The following is a 26,490-nucleotide window of genomic DNA, read 5'->3' on the forward strand; positions in this document are numbered from 1 at the left end:
CTCTGTCCCTTGTGGGCTCGCCCGCAGCAGCTCTGAAACGACAGGTGCTCCAGCTCTTTCCTGTTTAAATAAATAGGAAATGAGTCCATCTCAGGTTGGCGCTAACCCTTTTGCGATCACCACAAAGAAGGACGCTGGGCTGAGAGCGCGTCTGGGGGAGGCGGCGGCGGGCAGCCTGCTCCTGCCACGAAGCCACGCACGACCACACACCCCTCATCTCTGGTTCTATAAGGTTCTCGAAACTAATGTGATCTGCTGAAAGGGAACCCGCTTGTACTCGAGGCGAACCGAGCTCCCTCTCCCTAAGGTCCGGTCTCCCACGGCTCCGCGCAGCCCAGGGTCCCCTGGCGCCTCCTCCACGCAGAGGCTGGGAGGCCTCCAGGGTGGGGCTCCTCTGTTCCGGAGGACACATCGTCGCTTCTGAGCAGCGGGCCAGCCCTCCCTGCCGGGCCAGGGCCTCTCCGTCCCCCTTGCATGTGGCTCCTAATTTGGCTTCTGAAGTTCTCTCCCTGCAGTTGAAGGCTGCTTTCCGCGGCCTGAAAAAATTTTTTTTTCTTTTTGCTTCTCTAGGGCCGCACCCACACCATATGGAGATTCCCAGGCTAGGGGTCCAATCAGAGCTGTAGCCACCGGCCTACGCCAGAGCCACAGCAACGCGGGATCCAAGCCGTGTCTGCAACCTACACCACAGCTCATGGCAACACCAGATCCTTAACCCACTGAGCAAGGCCAGGGATCAAACCTGCAACCTCATGGTTCCTAGTCGGATTCGTTAACCACTGCGCCACGACGGGAACTCCTGGAAACTCTTTTAACCACGTTCTTAACCAACCATGGAAACATCAAGGATTTTGCTTCTTTTTCTTTGGTGGCAGCATGCTCACTGTCGCACCAGGTCCGTCTACACCCACCCCCATCCCACCGTGGTGGCTTCAGCACTCTGGCTGCCTTTTCAGCATGAGCGCCCCCCAGCTCCCCCGTCCTCTTACTCTGCAACCTCGTCCAAACCACCACCTGATCCAATGTGGTGACAATTTTGCAGACATCTGCCGCCTTACAGCCAAACCCAGGGACAGTCCTTAGCGCTCTCGCTTGTCCTAGAACAGCTTCTGTTACCATAGAAACTTCAAACTAAACACTTCAAAGACTCAGGCTTGATTCTCTTTTCCTAACCCTGGAGGTACCAGTTCTTCCATCCCGGTGCCCTGGCCAGGAAACAGTCACCTGCTAAAGCTTCTGCTCCCTCCGGGCGCCTGCAGCCCTGGTCTGCCTCCGGTGAGGCTTCTGACCTCCCAGCCGTCGTGCCCACGTGTGAGTGCCAGGTGCGCTTTCCTTTTAGTTTTACTCGATGGTCACTGTAACTGCAAATAGGCGGCTAGCAGGGCCGGCAGGTCCTGCCTTCTCTCCAGCGCAAAGGAGAAGAAAGAAAGTGTCTGCAGTCACCGCTCCCCTCCCTGCAGCCCCTCTGCCCTGCTGGGTCCAAAGAGTTGACCAAGGGCTCCCGCTCAGGCTTAGGCGGGCAGATGGGAGGCTGCGGGGAGGGCAGGGCACCCAGCGTGCCGGGAACACGGCCTGTCCCAGGCGCAGGCCCAGTGTGGACACGGTCCCCACAGCAGGCCCTTCAGGTCCCAGCGAGGCGCCTTTACTTCCTAACAGACCCGCTGAGAGAGGAAGGAATGTGATCCAGGGCTCTTGACGGTGTGAATTAATACTTGCGTAAAGATATTTGCTGTTACGGGATTAGAACTGCCTTATATTTTTTAGTTTAATAAAAATGTTTGCATTGGGGTGGGGGGATGTGCTTGGGCTGTGGGATGGAAATCCTGTGAAATCAGATTGTTATGATCATTATACAACTACAGATGTGATAAATTCATTTGAGTAATAAAAAAATGAAAAAAAAAAGTTTGCGTTGGCATAATGGAATCACTAAGCATCACCGGGAGATCATGCAGCTCAGTGGTTTCCAATATTTTTAAGCAACAGAACATTTACAAAATTAGATAAACGTTACTATTTGCACATGCTAAGAATTCAAAATATACCCGAAAAGCGCATAGTAAAAAAATGAGATCTGCTTCTGCAATTTTCCAGACCCACTGGAAACCACTGCTACTGTTCTCTTGCAGATCCTTCCCGAGAGATCTTATGCATAGTCAAGCACGTTCACCTACAGATACACACAAAATGTCCCTGTTTATCCTTAAAAACAAAAGGAGGGAGGGGGAACAACCACAAAAACCTCTAAAAGATGTTTCAGTAGTTGACAGTTTTTCCTCAAGAATAATGCTGTGACGGACTGTCGTTTCTGTACCTCTGGTAGCGGCATTAGACCTACTGGACTTGCAGATAAGCTTTTCATTTGGGATAATTTGAGATTAACAGAAAAGTTGCAGAGATAACCCAGGGAGTCCCCAAACCGCTCGCCCGCTCTCGCCCAATGTTAGCATCTTGCAGGGACATTCATTCACCAAAATGTCACTGTTCCCGGAACTTCAGGCATTGTTCAGATTTCCCCGCAAGTATTTTCGCTAACATCCCTTTTCTGTTCCAGGACCCTGTCCAGGACACCACATTGCATCCGGCCCCCGTGTCTCTTTAGTTCTCTTTGGGGACAGAGTCCCTGGTCACCTTTGCTTTTCATGACTTTGATTTTTTTTTTTTTTCTTTTTTCTTTTTGCCTTTTTGTGCAGGCATAGGGAGGTTCCCAGGCTAGGGGTTGAATTGGAGCTGCAGCTGCCGACCTGCACCACAGCCACAGCAGCGCTGGATCCTTCACCCAGGGATCGAACCCGAAACCTCATGGGTACTAGTTGGGTTCATGACTAATGAGCCACAACAGGAACTCCAATATTGAGCTTTCCAATCCACGAATGCAGTATAGTTCTTCATCTATTGTCAGCAATGTTTTATATTTTCCTTCTTTTCTCTCTTTTTCTACGGCCTAACCTGTGGCATATGGAAGTACCAGGGCTAGGGAACAAATGGGAGCCGCAGCTTCCGGCCTACACCACAGCTCCCAGCAACACCAGCTCCTTAACCCACTGAGCGAGGCCAGGGATCAACCCTGCATCCTCATGGACACTACTCAGGTTCGGTTCCACTGAACCACGACGGGAATTCCCAGGTACAATTCATTTTTATGTTGAGCTTTTATTTGGTGGTCCTGATAAACTCATATATTTAGCAGTATTTTTATAATTTTCCTATTTTTTTCTACACACTTCATAATAGTCTGCAAATAGAGAGTTCTACTTTTTCCTTTCCAATGTATATGCCTTTTATTTCTTTTTTTTTCTTTCTTTTTTTTTTTTTGGTCTGCTGCATTGGCTAAATCTTTCAGAACAAATGTTGAACGTAAGTGGTAAGTACCAGCATCCTTGTCTTGTTCCTAACCCTGTGTTTTTGTTTGTTTGTTTGAATAATGCCATCAACAGTTCTTCAGAGTCTTTCTTTATCAGGTTGAGGAATTTACCTTCCATTCCTAGTTTGCTGAGTTTTTATTGTTAATGGGTGTTGGATTCTGTCAAACGTTTTCCATGCAAGGTCATACGCCTTTCCTCTTGTGTTACCAACATCATAATTAACACTGGTTTTCTTTTTTCTTTTTTTTTTAGGGCTGCACCTGCAGCATATGGAGGTTTCCAGAGTAGGGGTCGAATTAGACCTGCAGCTGCCGGTCTACACCACAGCCACAGCAATGCCAGATCTGAGCCACGTCGGTGACCTATACCACAGCTTGCAGCAACACCTAATCCTTAACCCACTGAACAAGGCCAGGGATCACACCCACATCCTCACAGACACTATGTCGGGTTCTTAACCGGCTGAGACACAATGGGAACTCACTAGAATTTATTTAAAGAGATTTTTTAAATTACTGTTGGTTTACAATGTTGTGTCAATTTTCTACTGTACAGCAAAGTGACCCAGTCACACATACATACATACATTCGTTTTCTCACATTATCTTCCATCATGTTCCATCAGAAGTAATTAGACGTAGTTCCCAGTGCTATAAAGCAGAATCTCATTGCTTATCCACTCCAAAGGCAATAGTTTGCGTCTACTAACCCCAAACTCCCAGTCCATCCCACTCCCTCCCTCTCCCCCTTGGCAGCCACAAGTCTGTTCTCCAAGTCCGTGAACTTGTTTTTTTCTTTAGATAGGTTCATTTGTGCCCTTTATTAGATATTATATGGTATTTGTCCCTTTCTGACTTACTTTACTTTGTATGAAGAGTCTCTAGGTCCATCCATGTTGCTGCAAATGAACTTATTTTGTTCTTTCTTATGGCTGAGTAATATTCCATTGTATATATGTACTTTGCCTTCTTTATCCATTCCTCCATTGATGGACATTTAGGTTGCTTTTGTGTCCTGACTATTGTGAATAGTGCTGCAGTGAACATAGGGGTGCAGGTATCTTTTTCAATGAAAGTTTTGTCTGGATATATGCCCAGGAGTGGGATTGCTGGGTCATATGGTCGTTCTATGCTTAGTTTTCTGAGGTACCTCCAACCTACCAGGGCTCAATCTCTAAAATACACAAACTTACACAACTCAACAGCAAAAAAATACAACCCAATTAAAAAATGGTCAGAAGACCTGAATAGATATTTTTCCAAAGAAGATACACAGATGGCCAACAGGCACATGAAAAAATGCTCAAAGTCACTAATGCAAATCAAAACTACCATGAGGTACCACATCACACCAGTCAGAATGGCCATTGTTAACAAGTCAACAAATAACAAATGCTGGAGAAGGTGTGGAGAAAAGAGAGCCCTCCTGCACTGTTGGTGGGAAAGTAAACTGGTACAACCCCCGTGGGAAATAGAATTTATTTTTTTAAAGCAATCTCAGGTTCAGAACCAAGTGGAAAGAAGAGAACACTCACCCCTCCCCCACCAGTACATCCTGGCACGGAAGCGGCACCTTTGTTATAATCAGGGAACCCATCCTGACACACCACTGTCACCCGAAGTTCATGGCTGACATTACACTTCCCTCTTGGTTTTGTACAGTCTGTAGGTTTTGACGGACGTATCCACTGTCATAATATCCCACACACAGTAGTTTCACTGCCTAAAGAATTCTGTGCTCTGTGTATTTGTCTCCTCCCTACCCCCCCACCTGCCCCTGGTAACCAATGGTATTTTATAGCCATGGTTTGGCTTTTTCCAGAATGTCACAGAGCTGGAATCCTACAGTATGTAGATCTCAGACAGCTTCTTTCACTAAGTAACATACATTGAAGATTCCTCCATCTTTTTTCATGGCTTGATAGGTCATGTCTTTTTAGCATAAATTTTACTTTGGATGTGCCAGTTTATCCACCCGCTCACCCACTGAAGGACATCTTAGTTGCTTCCCGGCCTTGGCAGTTACCAGGAGAGCTGCTGGACACATTCGTGTGCAGGTGTTTGATCATCTAGTAAGAGGATGGTTAGTTGGGTAAGAAACTGCCAGGCTGCCTTTCCAAGCGGCTGTGCCACTTCGCATTCCCACAAGCACTGGATGTCCGGTTGCTTCTTATCTTTAGCCTTTGTAGAATCTCCAGTGAGCTTGCCACTCATTACTGATACTGGTAATTTGCCTTTTATTTCTTTTTTTGACTAAAAGCTTAACAGCTTTATTAATTTTCTTAATCCAACTTTTGGTGTCATGAATTTTTTACTTCCTATTTCATTTATTTCCACCCTGATGTTTAATGTTTCTTCTGCATTTGCTCTTTTCCTCTTAAGGTAGAAGCCTGTCATTGATTTTAAACTTTTATCCTTTTCTATCCTTTTCTAACGCAGCTTAGTGCTATAGAATTTCGAAGTCCTGGAGGAGCTACATCCTGCAGGCTTTGACATGTTTTCGCTTTCTGGCAGCTGGAAGTAGCCTTTTTGTTTTTTGTTTTCCTTTTTTAAAAATTTTAAATGATAGTTTTTTCATTATAGCTCATTTATAGTGTTTTATCAATTTTCTACTGTACAGCAAAGTGACCCAATCACTCACACACACACACACACACACACATTCTTTCCCTCACATTATCCTCCATCCTGCTCCATCACAAGTGACAAGATATAGCTCCCAGTGCTAGACAGCAGGGTCTCATTGCTTATCCACTCCAAAGCCATAGTTTGCATCTATTAACCCCCGAGTCCCAGTCCATCCTCCCCCTCCCCCTCGGCAACCACAGGTCTGTTCTCCATAGTGGTTGTACCAATTTACACTCCCCCCAACAGTGCAGGGGGGTTCCCTTTTCTCCACACCCTCTCCAGCACTTCTTATTTGCAGATTTATTAGTGATGGCCTTTGTGACTGTGGTGAGGTGGTAACTTATAGTAGTTCTGATTTGCATTTCTCTAATAACCAGTGATGTGGAGCATTTTTTCTCATGTGCTTGTTGGTGGAAATGGCATCTTGATTATTGTACTGGGAAGTATGTTCCTGATTTTCAAATAACTGAGATTTTCCAGGTATCTTTTTATTATTAATTTTTATTAGTTATTCTTCTTACTGATTTCTAGTATAATTTGCATGAGTTGAATTTGTATAAATCTGTTAAGCCTGGAACAGGATCTTGGTTAATACGTCTTGTGTCCTTAAAAAAAAGGTTATGTTCTGTGTCAAGTTGGTTGATTGTATTAGTCGGGTTTTGTTCACTTGTTTTATCAGTTATGGAGAGGGGTGTTGATCTTACTCTAAATGTAGGTATTACCTCTCTGGCAGTTCTGATGGAACAATTTCAGTACATATTTTGAAGCTGTGTTATTAGGTATATAAATGGGACTATTTCCTTTTAATGAACTGACCCCTTTATCATTATAAAACAATATTCTTTACCCTTAGGAATGTTCTTTGCTCTGAAATCTCCTTCATCTAATATTAACATAGATAGATGTCTTCAAATTGGTTTCAATGCACATATATCCCCCCCTTTTTTGTTGTCTTTTTTGGGCCACATGTGTGGCCTATGGAAGTTTTCAGGGTCTTCAGAAGTGGCAGCTGCCGACCTACACACCACAGCTCATGGTGACACCGGATCCTTAACCACTGAGCGAGGCCAGGGATCAAACCCGGATCCTCATGGATTGTAGCTGGACTCGTCATCTGCTGAGCCCCCACGGGAACTCCACATCCTGCCATTTTAGCTTATTCATGTCTTTGTATTTAAAGTTTCTTTAGGCAGCATATAGTCAGGTCTTGCATTTTTATCCAATCGAATCATCTCTGCCTTCTAACTGGGGCATTTAGGCCCATTTACATTTTAAAAAGTTTCCAATTGAGTTATAGTTGCCATACAATATTATATAAAGTTCGGATGCACAGCACAGTGATCCACAGTTTTTGAAACTTTATACTCCGTTCATTTATTACTGGACACTTAAATTGCTTCCACATTTTGGTGACTGTAAGTAATGGTGCTGTGGACACTGGGGTGCACGTAGCTTTCCAACTTGGTGTGTGGTGTTTTGTTTTTGTTTTGGGGATAAATACCTGCCCGGGCGTGGAATTTCTGGGTCACATGGAGGCTCCGTTTGTAGTTTGAGAAACTTGCGTTGTCTTCCACAGTGGCTGCACCAGTCTCCATCCGCCTCACCAGCGGAGGAGCTTTCCTCCCTCTCCACGTCCTCACCAGCATCTGTTTGCTTTGTTTTGTTTGCTGCACCCAGGGCACGTGGCAGTTCCTGGGCCGGGGATCTGACTCACGCCACAGCAGTGACCCAAGCCACGGCAGCAACAGCACTGGATCCTTAACCTGCTGAGCCGCCAGGGAACTCCCAGCTGTTGTTATGTTCTTTTTGATGACAGCCATTCTGACAGGTATGAGGTGATCTCTCACTGTGGTTTTAATCTGCATTTTCTCCAAGTAACAATGTTGAGCATCTTTTCATGTGACTAATGACCATCTGTTTTTCTTCTTCGGAAAAACGTCTGTTCAGACCTTCTGCCCATTTACCAGTTTTTTTTTTTTGATGGTGAGGTCTATGAGCTGTTTATATTTCAGATATTAACCTTTTATTGGCCGTATCATTTGCAAATACTTTCTCCCATTCGGTAGGTTGTCTTTTCATTTTGTTCACGTTTTCTTTGCTGTGCCAACGCTTTTAAATTGAATTAGGTCTCATTGTTTATTTTTGCTTTTATTTCCTTTGCTTTAGGAGCTAGATCTAAAAAAACATTGCTATGATTTATGTGAAAGAGTGTTCTGCCTGTTTTCTTCTAGGAGTTGTATGGTTTCTGATGAAAAGATTGGTGTGTCTGATGTTGTCCCAGAGGCCTGCCCAACTGGCCTCACTTCTCATTCCTTCTTCTGCTCAGCGCCTGTGATTTCCGCCACTGTCTTCCAGCTCACGGATGGTCCCTCTGTCTCATTTAGTCTACTACCGAGTCCTTCCGGCACATTTCCCATCTTGCTTATCCTCGTCATTGGCGGCATGGTGGTTGTTCTGCTCTGTGCGAAACTTCTAACTTGCTGTTGTGTCGTCCGTGCTTTTCCCGAGGTCTTTGATCACCTTTGCCACCACTAGGCTGACGGCCAATCGCAGCCACCTCACTGAGTTCTGGGGCTTTATTGTCCTCTTTTGTTTGAAACATGATCCTCTGGCCCCTTCTTTTGCCTTGACGTGGCTGTTTCTTTGCGTTTGGCAGGTTGGTTTTGTTTCCTGGCCTTGGAGCAGCCTTTCGCAGGAGACGCCCTCTGCGAGCACCACACTCCCCTCTCATCACCAGAGCTACGTGCTCCAGGGGTCCCGCCCAGTGGGCTGTGTGGGTCTCTTGTGATGGGGTGACTACTGTGGGCAGTCAGGTTGGCTTGGCCCTGCCTTGTGCAGAGGCTGCTGGCTGCTGCTTGGCAGGGTCACAGTTGGCAGCCTGCAGAAGCCCAGGGGGCCCTGGGGCCAGTGTTGGCTCACTGGTGGGCTGAGTTAGGGTCCTGGAGATCTGGGCGGAGCCTGGTCCTGGGGTCTGGTTCCAGGGCCCAAGGGTCCCAGAGCTGGCACTGGCTCGCTGGTGGGTAGGGCTGGTTCCTAAGGGTATAGACATCCTGCTGCTAGTGGGCAGGGCCGAGTCTGCCTGCTGTGTGGCTGTGATTTTTTTTTTTTTTTTTTTTTTGACTAGTTTGCTGGCTGGTGGGTGGTGCTGGGCCTGAGGCGAGTCAGTGCCACTGATGGGTGGGGGCAGGGCCCTGGGGGTTCTCAGGTTGACGCTTGCCCACGGGTGGGTGAAGCTGGGACCCAGGTCCTTGCCTGTGCACTGGTGGGCAGGGCCATGTCCAGGGGCAGCTGTGGGCTCAGGGGGTTTTAAGACAGCCCCTCTGTTGGTGGGTAGGGCTGAGTCTGGGCCCACTTATTTGCTTGGCCCGAGGCGTCCCAGCACGGGTGGCTACAGGCTGTTGGCCCAGGGTGGGGCTGGGTCCTGAGGCTACTAAGGTGGAGGGGAAATGTCCACAAGGTCCAAAATGGGCCTCGCCAGCACCAGCGACCATGCGGCAGCACACGCTCTGCACCAGGGCCTGTGTCCCCTGGGCGAGCCGCCCTGGCCTGCTGCCTCTGGGAGGCTCGCCAAGATCAGCAGGTGACTCTGATGCAGCACCTTTCAAACCACGGCTTCCGGCCCTCGTCCCGGAGCGGGACCGTTTGCGTGCCGCCTTGAGGACGGAGGCCTCTATTTCCCCCAGCACTGTGGACTCCCGAGAGAAAGCTCTCCGGTCTTCAAAGCCAAAGGCTCTGGGGGCTGGTCTTCCCAGCGCAGGAGCCCCAGGCTGGGGAGCCTGATGTGGGGCTCGGAACCCTCGCTCCTTTGGAGGAACCTCTGCGGTTGGAATTATTCTCCCATCGGATGGGACTTGACGGTGTTGTGACTCGGCCCCTCCTGTCTGTCTGGGCTGTGGTTCCTTCTCCTATATTTTGAGTTGTAGAAGATTTTTTCTGCTAGGTTCTGGTCTTTTTCATGGATGAGTGATGCCAGTTCTGCAAAAAGTAGTGATTTGGGTGTGCCCGTCATCCTGGCCCATCTCTTCTCTGCAGCTTCCAAGTGTCCACGAGGCCTGGACCTCCTGTCCGAGAGGTGAGGGCCTCTGCTGCTCATCTGCCAACACTTGGTGAGGCTGCTCGGACACAAGCCAGGGTCCACTGGACCGCCTCCATTTGCTGCGACTGACGCTTCTGCTGGGCTTACATCTACCGCCTTGCTCTTTATTTTCTGTAGGTACCGCCCTCTAGCTGGTCTCTGCCGGAGAATGACAGATAAAATGTTGAGTATGTATGTAATGAGAATATGCTCGTCTCCAACGTGTTTCGAGTGTGGTACTTAAACGACTGTGTTTCAAGATAAAATAGCTAAGAAAATACTCTGAGACCATGTCTCCTCTGAGAAGTAATTGTGGTGGAGAAATCCCCTTTCTATTAGGACATTCACAGTATATGGAGATGCTTCCTAAATGTGTATCTCTAATTGAGATACAGCTTCTGACATCCTGGCCTCCACATGCAAACGTCTATTTAACCACTCGGGTGTTTCACAGGCAACTCTAAAGAATCCACGCTCACATACCTTCCCCGTCAACCTCACATAGTTTAAGAAAATGAAACACCCTCTGAGGTCAGGGTGCGACTTAGCTTATTGGTTATTGGCTGATTTCCAGTGTCTCTCTCACGTTTCACATACACAGGATAATTCAGACTACAGGACCCAGCCCAAGACAGAAGAGTGAGCAGGCAACAATCCGAGGTAAATAATCAAAAGAATCCTTTATTGTAAATGTAGATAGTACCATAATTCATCAAAATAATTTAAAATAGTTAACTGCCTCTTAAATATAATCTTATAAATGATGTCTTCTGAAGTTAAAAGTAATGTGGATTCAACCAGTTTATTTAAAACTATCTATTTAGAACATGGTAATAGACCAAAAAAAAAAATTAACCATCACCGATGAAGTCTTCTAAGAAAGGAAATCACGACAAGCTCCTGATCACATAAATGCCACTCCATTCTTACAGGGGATTTAAAAGGAGCAGAAATAAATATGAAGAGACACGTCAATTTCCTGGGCTTTATCCTTCCGTACAAACCTGACTCCTCAGGAGTGAAAACGGTATTCTGGTTTCCTACCGTAAGCAAGAAATTCCTCAACAGCAGTTCAGAAATGACCCCAACATCTCGGTCAAACAACGTCTTCACCTCCGGACGGTCACTCGGGGCTCCAGTCTCTGCCGTGTCTGCTCGCTCACCTCTGCCCATCTTCCCGGGCGTCTCCATGGTGGGGACGAGCGTGACAACCCCCGTTCCAGCCACGGCATCCACCTTAATCTTCCAAACGCCACTGCTGTGGGGAGGAGCCATCACAGATCGCCATGGCAACAGAGCCCCTGGGGCTCAGTGGATCCACCACGCTCAGGCACTGCCCAACAGACACCTGGTACAGCCGATTATTCCTCTGAAAATAAAGTGGTAGCAAGAAAAAAAGACTTACTGCTAGAACATGGAAAGAAGAGACCGAAGTCTAGGCGAGATGTGGAACATTAAAGATTCCCTGCTTACTTATGGGATATTACAAACTCAGAACAGCCCCGTACAAGGCAGAGCAGGGGTCCATCCACCATGCTCCCTCCCCAGCCTCGTCTGTCCGCTCACCCCAAAGGTCCACTGCTGGGAGCCGCCTGACCCATGGCACTTCATGAGTCGTGGTGGGTCTGACGACCGAGTTTCTGACATATCCAAGCACAGGAGATTATTTAAAATCAGTTCATGTTCTTCATTATAAATCCAGATCTAAGGAAGAAAACAAAGATCGAAACCCCAAGTTTTGCCTCAGATTCTGACATTCAGACCAGATGACCCTTGACACAGATTTGCAGAAGAAGGGACCTCATTTGTATCTCGTGCGGCAGGAACAGACCAGTGGATCAGATCTACCGGGCGGCAGTCATCAGCTTAGTTATATGAAAATGGAATGAACTAATAACACTCGAGAAAGGAAGGTGTGATTCCAGGAAGAAACGTGAGCAGTGTTTGAATCGACTGGATTTAAAGATCCCATGAGTGTAAATCTTCCAATTCTAGGATGTGTTTCACAGTGATGCTCTTCATTCCCAGACGGTGTTAGCAACTGCAGAAGCCCAGCAAGGCTGCTGGTTTGCCTTCTGCAGAAAGAAGACACGGGGCCCTGATCTCCCATCTCCTCACGGTGGGGCAGGCAGGGTGTGCAGGAACCGTCCCAGCTCCTGATAACCTCTGGACTGAGATTACAATTTAAGTGATGGCCCTAAAGCAGGGTTTTCCTTCAACACCCACGTGGTCTCCCAGCATAGTCTTCCTTATGGGCTCTCGGATTACCTTTAAGAACAAAGGACGGAAACCGGCTGAACTGGGCGAGTGCCATGAATAAATTTATTCTCCAGCACGCACCATCACTAAATGCAAAAGGAGAACACTTTCTCCTCTGCTCTGGGCCACCTCATGCACTCCTACTCCACCTACAAGCCCTCCAGAAACACGAGGAGACGCCGCGCCAGCAAGTCTTCCACAGAGCTTTGCCTCCGCTCACAGAGGAGCCCCCGGCCCATGCGTGGCTATGAGCCCTGGAGACATGCCAGGTGTGGCCGTGGATCTGAACTTAATTCTATTTCCTGTCCATTAGTATATATTTCAACAGCCACATGTGGCGAGTGGCCAGGGTCCAAGCACGGTTCTGTGCGGTCACATCACTGCGCAGACAGGAAGGTGGCGCAAACGTCTCCATCTCACCACGGCCTCAACCACCAAAATGGCACTAAAAGGCCCACTTTGGTGTCTACCACCCGTCAGCTCTCGCACCAGCTGTGGCATAAAAACCTTCTTAAACCATGCTTCCCAGTATGTTAGCGTGACCAGTCCCAGAACAAAGATGTGCTTGATGAGATTCCAAAGGACACATGCCATCCAAAAAGGGCCTGTCTTTTCATTCGTGAATGAGCCCACCTGTCACGCACATGGTACACGGAGACGGATCGGGAGGGAGGAGTGTGACACGGTGCTCGCCTCCTCCCACTACCATCAAAACCACCTACGTGTAGCACGGTTCACACAGATCATCTCCTGAGCGCTGGCAGCAGACCTTAAGCCTCCAAGAAAGGGAAGAAACCCTCCACCTGACTGGGCAGAACAAAGGCAGAAAAAAGAGAGAAGAGGAGTCAGGACAGGCCTAGCACCTCTGAGAGGGCGCTGTGAAAGGGGAAGGGAGCCCAGAGCCTGGGAAGCCACCTAACCGACAGGGAGACCAGTGAGCAGAGGGCCCTCAAAGCCGCAGAGAAAAAGCACAGCAGCTGGACCAAGGCGGCCAAGCAGAGTGAGGGCCGCGTCCACACCACAGCCTGGGGTGCTCGGGCCGGGGGGTGGGGGGATGCTGAGACACAGGCTCTGGAGGTCAGTTCTGGGGAGAGGACCAGGGTTGGCAGGACAGCCTGAGGGGCTAGGGAGCGGTGTGCCAAGGGCTGCGGGAACCTGGGAAGAGGTCTGGGCCTGCAGGAGAAGCAAGGCCACTGTTGGGGAGGGCGAGAGCAGGAGGGATGGCCGCCCTGGGAATATCTTCCCCTATGCACGTGAGGCCTCGCAGAGGGCAGGGCTCCTCTGGGGAAGGCAATAGGCAATGGGGTGCCTCTTTTACGGGCTAAGGCAGCAGGGGGCTAAGCTGCCCTTGCGTGGTGGTCTCCAGGCAGCAGGGGCAAACCACAGCAGTGCTCTCAGACACCAGAGGGGGGCATGGCCCGACACCATAGGGGTCTGTGAACAGGCACCACCTGCGGCCCCAGTCACCACTGAGGTCAGCAAAGAAGAGGGCACTGCAACCGAGCACCACCCGTTGTTGCTCTCAGTCCCCCAGGAACACACCCGCCCTGCTGCTGCCCCAGCCAGATGCTCTGAAGCCACCTACGCCTGCCTGATCACTGTCACTTCCCAGGGCCCTGCAACTAGGAGCAGCCTGTGCCACCTTCCTGTGGTCCTTGACAGTGGCAAGGGGCCCAGCAATCAGGCACTGGCTACTAGCCCTGCCCATTGCCTCCATCTCCCTGGAAGCACACACAGCGCCCTAGAAATAAAAAGGAAGCTCTCCCAAAACACCCAGGGGTGCTCACGCATATAAACATCCCTCCAAGACTACATTAGTTGTTTTCCCTAAACTCACAGAATAAGAAAAATACAAGCAAAATGAAGAAGCTCAGGAACTACTCCCAGTTAAAAGACCAGGAGAATTTCCCTCAAGGAGCAAACAGTGAAACAGTCCCCTGTAGTCTAACAGACACCGATTTCAAAAAAGGAGATAGTGAAAATACTGAAGGAATTAAGAGCAGATATGAACAGTAATGCAGACTCCTTTAGAAAGGAACTAGAAAATGTAAGGAGGAGCCAAGGCAGATTAGAAAATTCATTTGCAGAGACAAGCAAGCTGAGTTAAAGGCACCGAAGAGCAGCAGATGGATAATGCGGAGGAACGAATTAGTGATTTGGAAGACAGAATAATGGAAATCACCCAATGAGAACAGCAGACGGAAACCAAATGAAAAAGCATGAAAGCAATATAAGAGATCTGTGGGATAATATAAAGCTGGCTAATCTACACCTAATATGGATTCCAGGAGAAGAAGAAGGGGATTGAAAATATATTTGAAGAAATTATGGCTGAAAACTTTCCAAATCTTGGGCCATAAACAGGCCCACACCAAAACACATTATAATAAAACGGCAAAGTTAAAAAGAGGATTCTAAAGACAGCAAGAGAAAAACAAAGACTTAATTATAAGGGAACCCCCAATAAGGCTATCTGCTGATTTCTCTACAGAAACACTACAAGCCAGAAGAGAGTGGCAAGATATATTTAAACTTCTAAAAGAGAAAAATTTGCAGCCTAGAATAAGATTATCATTTAAAATAGAAGGAGAAATAAACAATTTCTCCAACAAACAAAAACAAAAAGTACAGCAATACCAAACCCATTCTAAAAGAAAGACTGGGAGTTCCTGCCATGGCTCAGCGGTTAATGAACCCAACTACAATCCATGAGGACACAGGTTCCATCCCTGGCCTTGCTCAGTGGGTTAAGGATCTGGTGTTGCCGTGAGCTGTGGTGTAGGTCACAGACACTGCTCAGATCTGGCGTGGCTGTGGCTGTGGCCGTGGTGCAGGCTGGCAGCTACAGCTCCAACTGGACTCCTTGTCTGGGAACTTCCATATGCCGTGGGTGCAGCCCTAAAAAGAAAAAAAATAAATAAATAAATAAAGTAAATAAAAGAAAGACTGAAAGGACTCCTCTAAATAAAAAAGAAGAAATAGGATGGAGGAAATCACAACTGGAAAGAACCACTTAAAAAGCCAGAATACAGATCTAAAACAACAAAACCCTACCGTTAAAGTGATGATAAACACAAGGAAGAGCAACAGGACAAACATGAAGATGCTGAAAAAGGACTTCAAAATCATAAACTGTGAGGAAGGAAAGTAAGAAAACCTAGACTCTTTTTTTTAGAATGTGTTTGACCCTATCTGACTATCAGGCGAAAGCAAGCAGATATAGGAAGGGGTTACCATACTTGAAAAACAGGGCAACCACAAATAAAAACCAAACAACACATTCACGAAATTAAAAAGACGATGACACAAGCATAAAGTAAAAGGAAATCACTGAACCAAAAAAAGAAAGGAACAAAGGAGAAACATAGAATCAACTGGAAAACAAGGTTTAAAAAGGCAATAAATACATATCAATAATTACCTTACATATCAATGGACTGAATATTCCAAGCAAAAGACAGAGTGGCAGTTGGATAAAAAAGCAAGAGCCTACAATCTGCTGTCTACAAGAGACTCACCTTAGAGGAAAAGACACATAAATTGAAAGCAAAGGGATGGAAAAATATTTCATGTGAATGGGAAAGACAGGAAAGCAGGGGTTGCAATACTCATATCAGACAAAATAGACTTTAAAATGAAGGCCATAAAGAAAGACAAAGGAGGACACTATTTAATGGTAAAAAGGATCCATTCAAGAAGAGGTATTACAACTGCCAGTAGACATGCACCTAATATAGGAGCACTCAGATACCTCCAACAAATACTAACAGACATAAAAGGAGAAACTGATGCAAATACAATCATAGTAGGTGACTTTAACACCCCACTCACATCAATGGACAGATCCTCTAGGCAGAAAATCAGTAAGGCAACAGAGATCTAAATGACACAACGGAAAAGTTAGAGTTAACTGACATTTTCAGGACATTACATCCAAAAAAAAAAAAAAAAAATCAGTAAACATTCAAGTGCACACGGAACATTCTCAAGGACTGCTCACATACTGGGGCTCAAAACTAACCTCAACAAATTTAGGAATATAGAAATTATTTCAAGTATCTTCTCTGACCACAATGAGATGAAACTAGAAATCAACCACAGGAAAAGAAATGAGAAAAAACTGACTACATAGAAACTAAACAACATGCTACTAAAAAAACCCAATGGGTCAATGAGGAAATAAAAAAAGAAATTAAAAAATAACGAGACAAATGATAATGAAGACACATCCAATCACAATCTATGGGATGCCGCAAAAGCAGTTCTTTGAGGGAAGTTCATAGCGATATAGGTCTTCCTCAGAAAAGAAGAAAAATCTCAAATCAACCACTTAACCTACCACCCTAAAGAATTAGAAAAAGAAGAACAAACAAAACCTAAAGTCAGCAGAAAGAAGGAAATCATAAAGATGAAAGAGGAAATTAATAAAATAGAGATTCAAAAAACAATATAAAAAAAATCAATAAAACCAAGAACTGGTTCTTTGAAAGGATAAACAAAATTGACAAACCTCTGGCCAGATTTACCAAGAAGAGAAGGAAGAAAAAGTCAAAAGTCCAGGACCAGATGGCTTCACAGACAAATTGCATCAAACACACAAAGAAGAACTTATACCCATTCTTCTTAATCTTTTCCAAAAGGGTGAAGAAGAAGGAACACTCCCAAAGACATTCTATGAAGCCACTATCACCCTCATACCAAAACCAGACAAAGATACTACCAAAAAAGAAAGTTATAGACCAATATCATTGATGAATACAGACACAAAAATTCTCAACAAAATTTTATCCAACCAAATTCAACAACATGTAAAAAGGATCATACACCACGACCAAGTGGGATTCATCCCAGGTTCACAAGGATGGTTCAACATACACAAATCAATCAACGTCATACACCACATTAACAAAAGTCAAAAAACACATGATCATCTCAATAGATGCAGAAAAAGTATCTGACAAAGTCCAACATCCATTCATGATCAAAACTCTTACCAAAGTGGGTATAGAAGGAACATACCTTAACATAATAAAAAAGGAATATAAAAATACAATACTTTAAAAAATCGTACCCCCTAAAATTAAATACCTAGGAATAAACCTGACCAAGAAGGTGAAACTTTATTATATGCTAAGAATGATAAAATATTAATCAGGGAAATTAAAGAGGATTCAAAGAAATGGAAAGATATTCCATGCTCCTGGACTGGAAGAATATCATTAAAATGTCCATACTACCCAAAACAATCTAAAAGATTCAATGCAACCCCTATCAAATTACCTAAGACATTTTTCACAGAACAAGAACAAACAACTCCCAAATTTATATGGAACCATAAAATACCCAGAATTGCCAAAGCAGTCCTGAGCAACAAAAACCAAGCAGGAGGCATAACTCTCCCAGACTTCAGACAATATTACAAAGCTACAGTAATCAAGATGGTGTGGTACTGGTACAGAAACAGACATACAGACCAATGGAACAGAATAGAGAATCCGGAAATAGACAACTATGGTCAATTAATCTTCGACAAAGGAAGCAAGAATATAAAATGGGAAAAAGACATGTGTCTTCAGCAAGTTGGGCTGGGAAAACTGGACAGCTCCATGTAAACTGATGAAACCAGGACACACCCTCATGCCACGCACAAAAATATATTCAAAATGGCTTACTTAAAGACTTACATGTAGGACAAGACAGCATGAAACTCCTAGAAGAGAACATAGGCAAAACATTCTCTGACATTAACCTCACAAATGTTTTCTTAGGTCAGTCTCCCAAGGCAATAGAAATAAAAAAAATCAATGGGGCCTAATCAAACTTATAAGCTTTGGCACAGCAAAAGAAATCATAAATAAAGTCAGCCTATGGAATGGGAGAAAATAGTTTTAAACAATGAAACTGACAAGTGCTTAATCTCTAAAATATATAAATAACTCATGAGTCAACAGCAAAAAAACCAACAACTCAATTGAAAAATGGGCAGAAGACCTCAACAGACATTTCTCCAAAGATATACTAATGGCCAACAGGCGCATGAAAAAATGCTCAACATCACTAATTATTAGAGCAAATGCAAATCAAAACTACAATGAGGGACCACCTCACACATTCAGAATGGCCATCATTAACAAATCAACAAATAAATAAATGCTGGAGAAGGTGTGGAGAAAAGGGAACCCTCCCTCACTGTTGGTGGGAATGGAAATTGCTACAACCACTATGGAAAACAATACGGAGGTTCCTCAGAAAACTAAACATAGAACGATCATATGATCCAGCAGTCCCACTCCTGGGCATATATCCAGGCAAAACTTTCATTGAGAAAGATACATGCACCCCTATGTTCACTGCAGCACTATTCACAATAGTCAAGACACAGAAACAACCTAAATGTTTACTGAGAGATGAACAGATTAAGAACATATGGCATAGGGAGTTTTCATTGTGGTGTATCGGAAACTAATCTGACTAGTATCCATGAGGATACGAGTATGATCCCTGGCCTTGCTCAGTGGATTGGGGATCTGGCGTTGCTGTGGTGTAGGTCACAGACAGGGCTCAGATCCCACGTTGCTGTGGCTGTAGCCTTGGCTGGCAGCTGCAGCTACAATTCAACCCCTAACCTGGGAACTTCTACATGCTGCCAAGTGCGGCCCTAAAAAGCAAAAAAAAAAAAAAAAGGATGATGTGGTATATACACACAATGGAATACTACTCAGCTATAAAAAGAACAAAATAATGCCATTTGCAGCATCACCGATGTAACTAGAGACTCTCATACTAAGGGAAATAAGTCAGAAAGAGAAAGACAAATATCATGGTATCACTTATTTCTGGAATCTAACATAGGGCACAAAGGAACCTTTCCACAGAAAAGCAGCAAACTCATGGACTTGGAGAACCCGTTGCCAAGCGGGAGGGGGATGGACTGGGATAGACTGGGATGGACTGGGAGTTTGGAGTTAGTAGATACAAACTATTGCATTTGGAGTGGATTAGCAAGGAGATCCTGCTATATAGCACTGGGAACTATATCTAGTCACTTGTGATGGAACATGATGGAGGATAATGTGAGAAACAGAATGTACACATATCAATATGTATGTATGACTGGATCACTTTGCTACAGAGCAGAAATTGACGGAACATTGTAAATTAACTATAATAGAAAAAATAAAAATATTTAAAGAAAAAAGAAAGTAAATGAAGCTTGCTTACTTATGGCATGTTTTGAGCATTGCAGTTTGAGGCACTGCAGTCACCTACAACTAGGAGACTATATACCATTGTTAGGCCATGTATGCTATTTCATCAGATACAAAACAGTTTACAATAAATTTTCTTTTAGATTCATTTAGTATCACTGAAAGGACACATATAATCTAAGAATAAATCACGTGAGTAAAATGAACTGAAACTTTGGTGTGGTTCTTCTGATGAACTACTAAAAATCAAGAAAACTTAATTTCAGAAAAAATTCTACAAAAGATATTCTGACTGATCCGGTCCAATGCAGAGTTAGTGTTCATGGCCAGAAAGAAGGTGCACTTCCTCTGCCATGTCTAACAAATTCACATAGTTTTCAATTCATTCTATGTAATTCAAATCAATCTGTGTAACTGCCAAGTACGAATAATGCCCTAAACAAACGAAACGCTACTACGACAAACAATAAGCACAGGTCAAGTCAGATTAAAATCTTGATGTCTGCCCTCCTCCTCAAGAGCAACCACCAGTGGCATCCTTTCACTGCAGGACATCGTCCGAGGACGGCCTGGGAACCCAGAGGCCTCACTCACCTGATCAGGGTCACCGTAGTCACAGGCCTTCAGCACTACCAGGCCTCCTTTCTGACTCGGGCGGCCTTGGGCTGCCAGACACTTGTTGGTCTGGAGGTGATAGAGCTGTAAGAGGAGAGACTGCCCTTAACAATCCGGCATGTATGGAAAGACCAACTTCAGAAAACACCTTAAAATGCTAGAAAAGAAGGTGTTTTTTGTCTTTTTAGGGCCACACCCATGGCATATGGAGGTTCCCAGGCTAGGGGTCGAATCAGACCCCTATAGCTGCCTGCCTATGCCAGAGCCACAGCAACGCCAGATCCGAGCCGCGTCTGTGACCAACACCACAGCTCACGGCAACACCGGATCCTTAACCCACTGAGCGAGGCCAGGGAGCGAAGCTGTGACCTCATGGTTCCTAGTCAGATTCGCTTCCACTTTGCCACAATGGGAATTCCTTTTATTTTTTAATTTTTTTGGAAAAGAAGGTTTTGGATTAAATAAAAAGGTATGCAATTTTTTAATTACTGAATTCTAGCTTCAGTACATAGGCGCATCGCAACAGAGATTTCAAAGTCATAAGCAATTTTAACAATACATGCAGGCAGTGTCCAATGGAAAGTGTACCTAAAGATACAAGTTTACTAAAGGAGAAGAAGGGAATTAAACACCATCTCTCCACTAGAAAACCTTAGTGAAACTGAGAAAGTAAGAACAAAGGATACAAACTAGATAGTACATAATTAAACGGAGTAAACATATTAAACTGGAGATAATTACATATTATAAATGCCACAGGAATTCCAAGGGAGAGATACAGAAAAGCAGCAAAGAGTATCCAGCGCAGGTAAAGTGATTAAATATCAAATGAGATTAGATATGCAAGGCAAAAATAATGATAAAGGATTTCAATTATAGGGACATACACTGCTGCTGATTTTTACTTAAAGACCAAACACCGGAGTTCCCGTCGTGGCGCAGCAGAAACGAACCTGACTAGGAACCATGAGATTGCAGGTTCGATCCCTGGCCTCGCTCAATGAGTTAAGGATCTGGCACTGCTGTGGCACAGGCCAGGGGCTACAGCTCTGATTTGACCCCTAGCCTGGGAACCTCCATATGCTGTGGGTGTGGCCCTAAAAAAAAGCAAAAAAAAAAAAAAAAAGAGGGAGAGAGAGAGAAACACCTAATAGAAAACATCTTGATGACTTTTTAAAATCTTATAAAGTAGGAGAAAGCTCTAGGTTTAGTGCTAGCCACTTAAGAATCACTGGCATTGTGCAAGAACCCCGAGAGGCACGCCTTCTTCACAGCACAAAGGAGAAATCCCAGCAATGATTACAAAATCAATACTTTCAGAAAGCAAATGATTCAAGAAAAAGGTAAGATTTTATGACTGAACCCCAAAACCTGGAGTGTGATTATAAAACAAGAAATTTTATAAGAAACAAAGGACTATCTAAAGAAGCGTGGTTGATCGATCGGTGGGTCTTCTGCGAAGCTCAGATGATTGCTCAGAACACCGGGGGTCGATTCTGACTTTGGACACCACTACGACCCTAACTACCATCTTTGACCTCCTGTCCCCAGTCGGTTCTCGAGCTGAGGTCAAGAGCACACAGCTGCTGCGTTTCTCCTTCTCTGCTTTTAGGACTCGCCTCTGCCAAGAGAATTCTGCACTCACTCATACTGCCTCTATTTGTGTGTTCATGTCCCTGTTCTCTTTGAAGCTGGCACAGAAGTCACATTCTCTAACACTGGCAGAAGTCATCAATTTACATTAGAGGACCTTAACATAAACAGCACAGATATTAAAATGTCTCGGGTCTTACACCTGAGGAGGAGAATTCTTCTGAAAAGAACAAATGGAAGGCAAGCTAGAGCCTCTCCTTAAATGTTTTGTTCGGTCTACACTGTCATTTATTACATTACACAGCACTTAATGACACACTCTGATAACATCACTTTCTTACCCTTCCACGTTGAAGGACTTTGGGGCGCTTCGGCCCTCTATTGATAAAAATGGGCTGCTGGGGTTTGGCATTGGGCCCAGATACCTGCATCTCTGGGTAAATATTATCCAGATACCATTTAAATGATTTACAATCCAACTTCTTCCTCAATTCAACACGCTCACTGATGTTCCCATAGCTTCTGGTCCTCAGATCAGGTCTTAAGGAAAAATACTGCTCCTGAATTTAAAAAAGAAAAACGAAAAATAACAGAATGGATTTTTTTGTTTAAAATGAACATAATCAATTATATCAGAGGTTTAAAGAACTGAAAAAATGGATTATGAGCAAAAATATTTTTCATACCAATGTTTTCTTTCTTTCTCTCTTTTTTTTTTTAATTAGGGCCACACCCGTGGCATATGGAAGTTCCCAGGCTAGGGGTCAAATCAGAGCTGTAGCCGCCAGCCTATGCTGCAGCCAAGGTAACACCAGATCCGAGCTGTGTCTGTGACCTATACACCACAGCTCACGGCAACACCGGATCCTTAACCCACTGAGTGAGGCCAGGGATCGAACCTGTGTCCTCATGGTTCCTAGTCGGATTCATTTCCACTGCACCATGATGGGAACTCCATACCAGTGTTTTCCTGATATTGCCATAAGATGTCAGTGGAAAGGTTTCAATTAAGTCTGTCACTGACGATGAAAAAAACATCTTAAAAAAGAAAAAAGACACTGCAAACTGTAAGATATACCCCACTTTCAGAAATGGAAAAATGTGTAAAAATGTGCACTTAGAATCAGTGGAACAAACTACATATGAGATTAGCAGTTCTCCAACTCCTTGGTGTCAGGACTCTTATATTCTCAAAAATTACTGCAGACTCTAATGAGGTTCTGTTTCCACAAGTTAAATCTATGTATATACTATGTTAGAAGTTAAAAACTGAGAAATAATTCATTAAAAATAACAAACTCATTACCTATTAGCATATGTAACATGCTCTGAACAACCAAAAGATTTAGTGAGAATAGTGTTTCAGTGACTGAATGTCCTCTTCTGAAAAGTCAGCTGAATTATCTTTTCTGCATTCAACCTGTTACTATACGTTGTTTGGTTAAATGTCTTTAAAAACTACATATTCATGAAAATATATAGCTTAAAATGGAAAGAATATTTTAATGGCTGTTTAAGATTATTAGCGCTATTCTTTGATTCTATATCCAAACTCAGTAACTTCTAAAGATTAGATACGGGAGTTCCCATCGTGGCTCAGTGGTTAACGAATCCGACTAGGAATGATGAGGTTGCAGGTTCGATCCCTGGCCTCGCTCAGTGGGTTAAGGATCCGGTGTTGCCGTGAGCTGTGGTGTAGGTTGAAGATGCTGCTCAGATCCCCCGTTGCTGTGGCTCTGGCGTAGGCCGGCGGCTACAGCTCCAATTCGACCCCTAGCCTGGGAACCTCCATATGCTATGGGTGCGGCCCTAAAAGGACAGAAAGACAAAAAACCCCAAAAGATTAGACACAGTGTGGAATACAAAATCCAATCACTGAGCTTTTCATATTGTTGCATTAAAATCTACTGTTCTATCTTGCTCTTCAGATGGATTTTTTACCCACGCAAGACTTTTTAACATCACACATTAGTTATTTAGAACATACTGATCCAAAGGTAAAAGCGGGGGGGGGGGGGGGGGAGAGATAAAATCTGGTCCACTGGGTTGTGATGTTCTTCCAAATAGTGACAAAATCCAAAAAATATTATTTATAAGTATCACTACTGATCTCATCAGAAAGAATTGTAAGTACTGGCAAACGACTAAGCTCAGGGTAGTAGCTATGAGTTTTCCAAAATTCTAATTTTCAGAAAATGTCTACCAAATATGATAACCATGATTTATGAGTCATTCTTTTACATAAAAAAGAGTGTTCTGTGGAGAAAAATGGCTAATTCAGCTCACAACTGCACAAATGTTTCTGCCTGAAGCAACCATGTACCTGGGTATAAAGCCAAAGTGCTTTCAGTCTATTGCGCTTTGTGTGATATGCATAGTCACAGAATACTAAGAGACCTGATGAGGTTTAATAGAATTATTTTTACTACCTCATCAATGACATTTTTAGATGAAACTGGATTTTCTTTTTTAACTTCTTTTTTTTTTTTTTTTTTTTTGTCTTTTTGCTATTTCTTGGGCCGCTCCCGCGGCATATGGAAGTTCCCAGGCTAGGGGTCCAATCGGAGCTGTAGCCACCGGCCTACGCCAGAGCCACAGCAACGCGAGATCCGAGCCGCGTCTGCAACCTACACCACAGCTCACGGCAACGCCGGATCGTTAACCCACTGAGCAAGGGCAGGGATCGAACCCGCAACCTCATGGTTCCTAGTCGGATTCGTTAACCACTGAGCCACGACGGAAACTCCCTCTTTTTTAACTTCTGAATGAGTTGGCCATAAAGAGTGCAGTTTGGTGCCAACGCCCTGATTTATGCCAACTCACCAATTTATACCCCACTGCTTCTGTACCATCAAAGCAACAGTTTACACAGTGTATTCTGAGCACAGTACACACCTCCACTTGCATTTACTGCAGGGTTAAAATGACTGCACCTCCTTTGCTCATTTCTGTCTTGCCCAAACCTCACACAGTATAGCCTACATAGAGCAGGTGCTCAATGAAAGCTAGTTTTTAAAAAATTAATTGTAGGAGTTCCCATCATGGCTCAGTAGTTAACAAATCCGACTAAGAACCATGACATTGCGGGTTCAATCCCTGGCCTTGCTCAGTGAGTTAACGATCCGGCTTTGCCGTGAGCTGTGGTGTAGGTTGCGGACACGGCTCAGATTCCGCGTTGCTGTGGCTCTGGCGTAGGCCGGCGGCTACAGCTCCGATTAGACCCCTAGCCTGGGAACCTCCATATGCCGAGGGAGCAGCCCAAGAAATGGCAAAAAGACCAAAAATAAATAAATAAATAAATAAATAAATAAATAAAATTAACTGTATACAAATGTTCACAGCAGCATTTTCGTAATAATCAAAAAGTGAAAATAACCCAAATGTCCATCAATTCACAAATGGATGAACAAAATGTATATTCACACTGAAACACTATCCCGCAATAAAAAGGACCAAAGTACATGCTCAATCAGAGATGGTCCCAAAGGACCACATACTGTGTGATTCCATTTGCACAGAAGGTCCCAAACAGGCGACGCTCTAGGAGGTAGACCAGTGGTTGTCTACGGCTGAGGGAGACTGGGAGGTAAGGGCTGAAGGATAAGGATATGGAGTTTCTTTTGGGGGGTGGGAATGATAAAACGTTCTAGAAACAGTTTGTGAATCACATCTCGAGAAAGCAGTTACAAAGGAAACACTGAATGCTGCGTAAGGCGGAAGAGGCGGCAGGAAGGGATACGACGTGTGCAGAGTCCTACAGGGAAGGAGTGGGACGGGGTCAGAGCAAAGGCCAGCAAGAAAGAGGAGCCAGGTCCTGTGGGCCTCAGAGGAGAGGGACAAACTGAGAAGAGGAATTTCTTCTGATGTTGGCTACATTACCTCTTGGAGACTGGACATTTGGAAAACTAGAAAGGGCCAGAACAAAAAAATGAATGAACTGGGCAAAGCAAAGAGAGAAAAGAAACCTGGGAAGAGATGGCCCTCAAGCGAAGGTCATCAAGAGAAACAGGCGAGAGAGAAAAGCAACCAAAGCCACTCCCCAAGGAGTGACTGGCCTGACCCTACCACCCTACCTTCTCAAGAGAAATTCAACCTCACCTTATACTCATCCAACCAAACATGTGCCAGCCTCAAGGAGTTGTGCGTCATGGTGTCCTGGCCTTCTGGAGAACCGTATGGTCGCCTCTTCCGGAAGATGTGTCCGACTCTAGAGCAGGGGATGATGAAGAGCTTCCCTCCACACATCCAGATCTGGTCAGAAGCAGAGCATGGGTTAACAGTTCCTCACGGTGCTATGAAATCAACGTGGGAATTTTCATGAAATTAATCTTCTTAAACAGATATTGGTGAAACCTTGCAAGATGTTTTATCTTATTACAGGATAATTGTTCAAACAGAATAAAAGGTAAAGTGTGTATCTTTCAAAATTATCTGTCCTTACAATTAAAAAGAAAACAGAAAAACCCAAAGAAACAAAACTCTACAACACTGTAATACTCTTGTACTACCCTGGCTAAAACGTACTTGGCTTTTACGACTTAGGAACAAAGGCGGCTCAATAATCAATCCTCTACTCTCAGGTTTACAAGTACTTTCTCATAAAACATCTGTAATTTTTTAGTAAAAAAAATTTAAATAAAATATACAGTATAACTCTAGATTCAAATCTAGAAGATCTTAGTTCTGGTTTAAGTTTTGCCCTTGACTGAGTTATTTTTAAAGATTTATTTTAATTTTTACATGACTCA

The 26,490-nt window shown here is 44.5% G+C and overlaps 1 protein-coding gene and 1 long non-coding RNA gene across 2 annotated transcripts in view; both read right to left on the bottom strand.

Moving 5' to 3' along the window:
* Nucleotides 1-4,516, bottom strand: part of LOC146394879 (uncharacterized) — a 61,805-nt gene extending 57,289 nt beyond the window's left edge. The window contains exon 1 of the long non-coding RNA XR_014833559.1: nt 3,850-4,516. This is a non-coding gene — a long non-coding RNA (uncharacterized LOC146394879). The remainder of the gene's footprint in view (nt 1-3,849) is intronic.
* A 6,212-nt stretch (nt 4,517-10,728) lies between these two features.
* GALNT11 (polypeptide N-acetylgalactosaminyltransferase 11) overlaps nt 10,729-26,490 on the bottom strand; it is a 34,505-nt gene continuing 18,743 nt past the window's right edge. Inside the window, exons 7-11 of the mRNA XM_005654262.4 lie at nt 25,841-25,993; nt 22,084-22,302; nt 20,129-20,233; nt 11,634-11,771; nt 10,729-11,436 (exon numbers count right to left, since the gene is read on the bottom strand). Of these exons, the coding sequence (XP_005654319.2) occupies nt 11,305-11,436; nt 11,634-11,771; nt 20,129-20,233; nt 22,084-22,302; nt 25,841-25,993 (747 nt within the window). The 3' untranslated portion in view covers nt 10,729-11,304. The remainder of the gene's footprint in view (nt 11,437-11,633; nt 11,772-20,128; nt 20,234-22,083; nt 22,303-25,840; nt 25,994-26,490) is intronic.

The sequence above is a fragment of the Sus scrofa genome, chromosome 18 (assembly GCF_054392235.1).
Source record: "Sus scrofa isolate SSC_HxYL_T2T_F1_AM1 chromosome 18, Sscrofa_HxYL_maternal_Yorkshire_Landrace_v2.0, whole genome shotgun sequence".
In the NCBI taxonomy this organism is placed as follows: Eukaryota; Metazoa; Chordata; class Mammalia; order Artiodactyla; family Suidae; genus Sus; species Sus scrofa.